The 6,840-nt window shown below is 38.1% G+C and overlaps 1 protein-coding gene across 1 annotated transcript; it reads right to left on the bottom strand.

Annotated features, from left to right (window-relative positions):
- Nucleotides 1-4,413: 4,413 nt before the first annotated feature.
- LOC136753896 (vomeronasal type-2 receptor 26-like) lies at nt 4,414-4,950 on the bottom strand. Its single transcript, XM_066710277.1, has one exon. The coding sequence runs from the start codon at nt 4,948-4,950 to the stop codon at nt 4,414-4,416; it is 537 nt and encodes a 178-aa protein (XP_066566374.1).
- Between the last annotated feature and the right edge of the window lie 1,890 nt (nt 4,951-6,840).

The raw sequence follows: 6,840 nt of genomic DNA, 5'->3' as shown, positions 1-6,840 counted from the left end.
TGGTTCACCAAAAGATCATGGCCCTCATAGGGGAAGGGTCGTTACAGGTGGTTGTCCCTCGGGGGTGGGGAATGAAAGTCTGGGTGGAGTACCAGGAGGCTACTGGTCATGTGGGGAGTACTTCAACGTATTCCATGTTGCAAGAGAGGTACTTTTGACACGAGATGGAAGAATATTAGAAAAAGCGGGCAGCCCCATGCCTGCATTGTTCCTGGGTGAAAGCGCGGCCGGAGGAGAAGCCTCCATGGTCCCCATTGTTACCTCTTATCCCCTGGAAGTAGTGGCCCTAGTCTAGGGATGGTGAACCTTTGGCACGCGTGCCCAGAGTGGCACGCAGAGCTGTATAAGTTGGCATGCAAACCTGATTGGCGGCACTCTGGGAGCAGGAAGATGACAAAGTCTGTACTGATTAATTATGGTCAACAATCTACAGGTTTGTTGAACACATGGGTGGACATAATTTTGTTTACCATTATTTCCTGTATCAAATGGAGAAATGGCCACAATCATTCATATTTAACACTCCTACAATTTAAAAACTTCATGAAGTTGGAAAAAGAAAGCTGTAAATTCTCAAGAAATAAGTAAATTATGCCTTTGATTTGTAGAATACATTTGTGCACATTCGTACTTATGGTAAATTGATACCACTGTCTTATTTGTGTCTTAAAACATAAGTGCCACAAACTGTATATTAATCTACCCGTTTTAGTTTTTTTACAAAATGTAAAAGATATTAAGTAAATATACTTTGAACAAAACAAAGGTGCATTGGTAATGATTGAGTGCAAGTGCAGACGAAACACAAAACAATATGGAGGGGTTACTAATGCGGCCAAATGAACAAACTTCTACTTGTAAGTAGAACGGCAGGGCAATGGGAGAAACTGAGGGACTTTGATGTTGGGGGTAGATTTTGATTTGAATGGGGTTTTTAAATGTACGTTAGCATTTTAATCCTCAAACTTAATGCGTGATGAAATGTGATTCATGCATTTACTGCACTGTAGCAATACTGCAACATTTAAATGATGTATTCATTGTATGATGCACTTATTCTTTATTCTTTAAAGTTGTGACATACTTTGGCATGGTGTTCCACTACATACATACATACATACATACATACATACATACATACATACAGATTGATTGATTTAATTTGAATGAGGATTAAAGACATATTCCCAAAATGATAAAGCTAGTGAAGTGCTATTACTATTGTACATTGAAAATAATTTATTAGCAAAAATGGAACCTGCATATTTTTGGGAAGAATATACTTCATTCAGCTTCATATTCTGCAGAAGAAGTCCCATCAGCAGACAGGAGCTGCACTTGCTTTCCAGACTACAGAGGGATAAGTGGGTGGGTTCAAGGTGGGGGGAAGTTGGCAATGTATGCAGGTGGCTGGTGGGTGGGATTGTCCTCTCTGTCCATACTTTTAGATTGTTTTGTATTGCGGTTTGTTTTGTTAGCATGTTTGCTTAATAACTTTATTACAACAAAAAAATAAACATAAATATTGTAAAAAAATATATATATGTTTAGCCCCTGTATAAACTTTTATATCCCTAATTTATTATTGGCACCCTTTGGCACTTGACAAAGTATACAAACCAGACTTTGGGCACTTCAGCCAAAAAAGGTTCGCCATCCCTGCCCTAGACCATTTGTCTCTAGGTCGACCCGGGAATTACTACCTGTGTATACTGGTGATGGTTGATGTTTTCTCATTTCGCTTGGGCATTCCCAGTGCAGGACCAAACAGCCCAAACCACAGTGAAAGTCTTATGGAAGACTGTAATACAACCCTTTGGCTGTCCTGAGTGCCTACACATGCCTGCATTTACTTAGTATGTATGGCAAACTTTATTTTGCAAAAGCAAATTTAAAAAAGGAATATGGATATAGACCTATATCCAGTGTAAAATAAAGGCTGCTTATTATAGTAACTTACTATTAACTTAGCATAAGCTGAAGGTTTTTGAGGGCTGATCATCAAAATATATAAATTCCATTAAATGGGTTGTGACTTCTTTAGCCCTGCCATCTCTACTTCTGAATTTCTGTGATCGATTAAATGCTTCAGGTAATGATAGTTTTTTGGTTCAGTGTTTTCCTGTTCTGCCTTTTTCTTTAAGTAGTCATTGTATTTAGGGTATGTATTGAGATGGTGTGTTAAATGTGTTGTGTTGAAATTTTTCACATGAAAAATTGCAGTTCTGATGTTATTTAAAAAAAAGAAAATCCAAATTGCAATCATTTGAGACATATTTACTGCTACTGACCACACATTTTAGACCACAGCAAATACTTTACTGTTTCATGGTTTATAAGTCACAACATTAAATGCCACAACCAACATAAGTATCGGTAAAAATTTTCAGCTATAATGACCAAAAAAAGAGTTCCCGATACCATGACCAACTGATATATCTCTGCACCTCAATATATATATATATATATACGGGAGTTGCCATGATGCTGGGCTCTTGTAATAGGTGGGGCCTCAAAAAATGGACACAAGGACAGCGAGTATAGTGCAGTAAGTACAGGTTTATTACTACAGTGCAGAAGTGAATGAAAACAAAATAAAACCAAAATCAAACCCTAGCTCTTTGTTGAGCCTACTACACTGTGAAACAGATCCCCCTCTAAACATGCAACTGATAAAAAAGAAAGACAAGACTAACAGCAAACAAGTCCAAATGACAAATCCAAAAGAATAGTCAAAATACACCAGCCAAAAGTTTGTTACCAGGTAGTTGTCTCTAATGATGGGCTGCTTGGCACTCACACTCGATACAGTCCCGATATTTTCGACACTTACTGTCTCAGGTTTGAAAAACGAGGTGGCAAAACCAAATACATTAAATGCATGGTGTCACTTTATTGTGAGAGAGATCTGTGAGATCACTGAGAGATTGTGAGAGTTAGCTATGTGAATATTATTTATACTTACTCTAGTTAGTTATTCTGAGATAGTTTGTAGGTAGTCTATATGAAGGATAATCCAAGCAAAAATTTAAAATAAATACACAAAGAAAATAATAAATAAATAAATGTTGAAATTAATGTAGACACTGTGGTCAACCCCCCAATGTGTATATGTATATATACACTCACCTAAAGGATTATTAGGAACACCATACTAATACTGTGTTTGACCCCCTTTCGCCTTCAGAACTGCCTTAATTCTACGTGGCATTGATTCAACAAGGTGCTGAAAGCATTCTTTAGAAATGTTGGCCCATATTGATAGGATAGCATCTTGCAGTTGATGGAGATTTGTGGGATGCACATCCAGGGCACGAAGCTCCCGTTCCACCACATCCCAAAGATGCTCTATTGGGTTGAGATCTGGTGACTGTGGGGGCCAGTTTAGTACAGTGAACTCATTGTCATGTTCAAGAAACCAATTTGAAATGATTCGACCTTTGTGACATGGTGCATTATCCTGCTGGAAGTAGCCATCAGAGGATGGGTACATGGTGGTCATAAAGGGATGGACATGGTCAGAAACAATGCTCAGGTAGGCCGTGGCATTTAAACGATGCCCAATTGGCACTAAGGGGCCTAAAGTGTGCCAAGAAAACATCCCCCACACCATTACACCACCACCAGCAGCCTGCACAGTGGTAACAAGGCATGATGGATCCATGTTCTCATTCTGTTTATGCCAAATTCTGACTCTACCATCTGAATGTCTCAACAGAAATCGAGACTCATCAGACCAGGCAACATTTTTCCAGTCTTCAACTGTCCAATTTTGGTGAGCTTGTGCAAATTGTAGCCTCTTTTTCCTATTTGTAGTGGAGATGAGTGGTACCCGGTGGGGTCTTCTGCTGTTGTAGCCCATCCGCCTCAAGGTTGTACGTGTTGTGGCTTCACAAATGCTTTGCTGCATACCTCGGTTGTAACGAGTGGTTATTTCAGTCAAAGTTGCTCTTCTATCAGCTTGAATCAGTCGGCCCATTCTCCTCTGACCTCTAGCATCAACAAGGCATTTTCGCCCACAGGACTGCCGGATACTGGATGTTTTTCCCTTTTCACACCATTCTTTGTAAACCCTAGAAATGGTTGTGCTTGAAAATCCCAGTAACTGAGCAGATTGTGAAATACTCAGACTGGCCCGTCTGGCACCAACAACCATGCCACGCTCAAAATTGCTTAAATCACCTTTCTTTCCCATTCAGACATTCAGTTTGGAGTTCAGGAGATTGTCTTGACCAGGACCACACCCCTAAATGCATTGAAGCAATTGCCATGTGATTGGTTGGTTAGATAATTGCATTAATGAGAAATTGAACAGGTGTTCCTAATAATCCTTTAGGTGAGTGTACATATTGTGCACAAAATATTTTACTTGTAGTGCACAAAGCCTTGCATGGGCTCCAGTGTTGTACATTGTTAAAGTGATTTTGAGGGCATTTTACCCATCAGATGTTTTTTAGTATTCTTTTCTGGTTTTATTAAAATAATGTAACATTTGGGTAAAAAGATACAGAAAAGCAACCCAAAACTGGAAGCCAAAATTGCAAATATTTCCACTGCTACTGTGAACTTCCCAGGAGAGCTGATATAAGCTGGGATAAAGGTGATCCAGACTGCACAGAATTGGAGCATGCTGAATGTGATGAATTTGGCTTCATTGAAGTTATCAGGAAGATTACGAGCCACAAAAGCCAGCACAAAGCACATGGTAGAGAGGAATCCAATATACCCTAACACAGCATAAAACTCCACTGCTGATCCTACATCACACTCTAGAATTATTTTTTCTTTATAATATTTTGTATTTTTATAAGGAAAAGGGGGTGAAATTGTCAACCAAAGGACACAAATCAGGACCTGTATGAGTGTGAAAGCAAGAACACTTAACCTCTGCTGTGTGGGCCCAAACCATTTCATAATATTATTGCCTGGCAGTGTAGCCCTGAAGGCCATTAACACCACTATTGTTTTCCCCAGAACACAAGAGATGCACAGGACAAATGTGATGCCAAATGCTGTGTGGCGCAACATACAGGACCACTCAGAGGGCTGGCCAATGAAAGTAAGTGAGCAAAGGAAAAACAGAGTTAATGAGAAGAGCAGGAGGAAACTGAGCTCAGAGTTATTGGCTCTTACTATTGGAGTATATCTGTACCAGAAAAAAATGATTGCTGCTGATATGGTCAGAAAAGCTCCAAATACAGAACATAATACTAATACTTTTCCCATTGATTCTTGAAAAGAAAGAAATTCAACCATTTTTAAGAGACACTGATTTTTTTATTCATTTGATCTATATTCTGCAGGGCACTTAGCACAATCCACTGAATCTGAAAGCAGAAAAAATCCTATAAAAACACTACATTTTGTACTTCAATAAATTGTGTGCTATGAGTATTAAGTGAATGGTAATGCATAAGGTAAATCAGGAATGATACTATACATGATAAGCAAGACCAAGGATTTTGACTTGGTAAGGGGAAAAAATCTATCAATAACAATATGCAATGCACAGATAATAAAGATCCTGCTCTTTTATGTAATGTTATTCTACATATTTTTCTGCTGCTGTTTTTTATTTTCAATTAATTACCTTTATAATTAGTATTTTATCGCTTACCTGTTGTATTACTGACTTCTCCCTCAGCACATGGAATGCAGTCAAAGCAGCAGATTGGCTTTCCTTTGACAATTGCCTTACGAGTCCCTGGAAGGCAGCTCTCACTGCAGACTGATTTTGGCACCTGAAACACAGAGCTATGAAGTCAGAGTAATAATACAATTACAGAAAAAAGGCAAGCTTAAAATCAAGAAAAAATAATCTATAATTATTGCATGCACAATTATTTATTTCAATGTGTATATGAAGGCTTGTTTGCTTCTGTTTCAGACAGTATGAATATTACCTCATCCCGATCACCAGCCCACACAGCACTGACTTCATTCATTACAAATCTCTGTCCATCTGGTAAGGAAGCATCATATAGACCAATAACTTCAAATGCTGTGATTCCCTTCTTCTTAAGCTGCCAGTTCACTAATTCATATCGTGCTGCTGGATCCCCATTTTCATCAAAATATACCTTCTCTCAATTCCAGGTTGTGAAGTTAACTTCCTTCAGGTAATGTAATACCTACAGGAAGAATGAACTATCATTCAGTCATGAATCTTTCAAATCATCCTCTCTGTAGTACAATATGATTGTATGTGTATATTATCACAATCAAACACATGGATATTTACAAGCAGCATTTTAATTTTCCGGACTACATGACATATATACACTTAAATTTAATTGGATATATATATATATATATATATATTTTAAAGCAATTTAGTTTAGTCATGATTTTATTTCTGAATAATATTTAAAAGAACGCTTTTATTTACCTGCCATGGTTCTGTCTTGTTTTTGTTTGCACATGTTTTATTTTGAAAAGGTCCTTGGCTGTTTTTGCATGTAAACAAATGATGCAATGAGTGGGCTACAGCATACACTGCTTTATATACATTGTAGAGTATCCCTATGTCTGAGACATCAGTGTATTGGTTATTTAATTCTTTAAAAGTCTCCTTCCCTGTGCATCGATTACTATTTCCATCTGTTAGACTACAATTGAAAATACTTTCCCAAAACTGATTGAAGCCAGTGTTTCCAGGTGTGTTTAATGGACGGACATTTAAAAGGAATTCTTTCAAACCCGGTATTTGTTCATGTGGAATTGCCAAGCCAATCGCCCCACGTAGGATTTTGTAATTTTCTGATGATGCCAGATACCCATAAGTAATCCATGACTCACTGCCCACCCACTGGAAGCCTGTGACATTCTGAATCAGCAGTT

Source organism: Amia ocellicauda, chromosome 7, assembly GCF_036373705.1.
Source record: "Amia ocellicauda isolate fAmiCal2 chromosome 7, fAmiCal2.hap1, whole genome shotgun sequence".
Taxonomy (NCBI): domain Eukaryota; kingdom Metazoa; phylum Chordata; class Actinopteri; order Amiiformes; family Amiidae; genus Amia; species Amia ocellicauda.
Note: the sequence above shows the minus strand (reverse complement) of the source record. Positions and strands in the feature narration are given on the sequence as shown.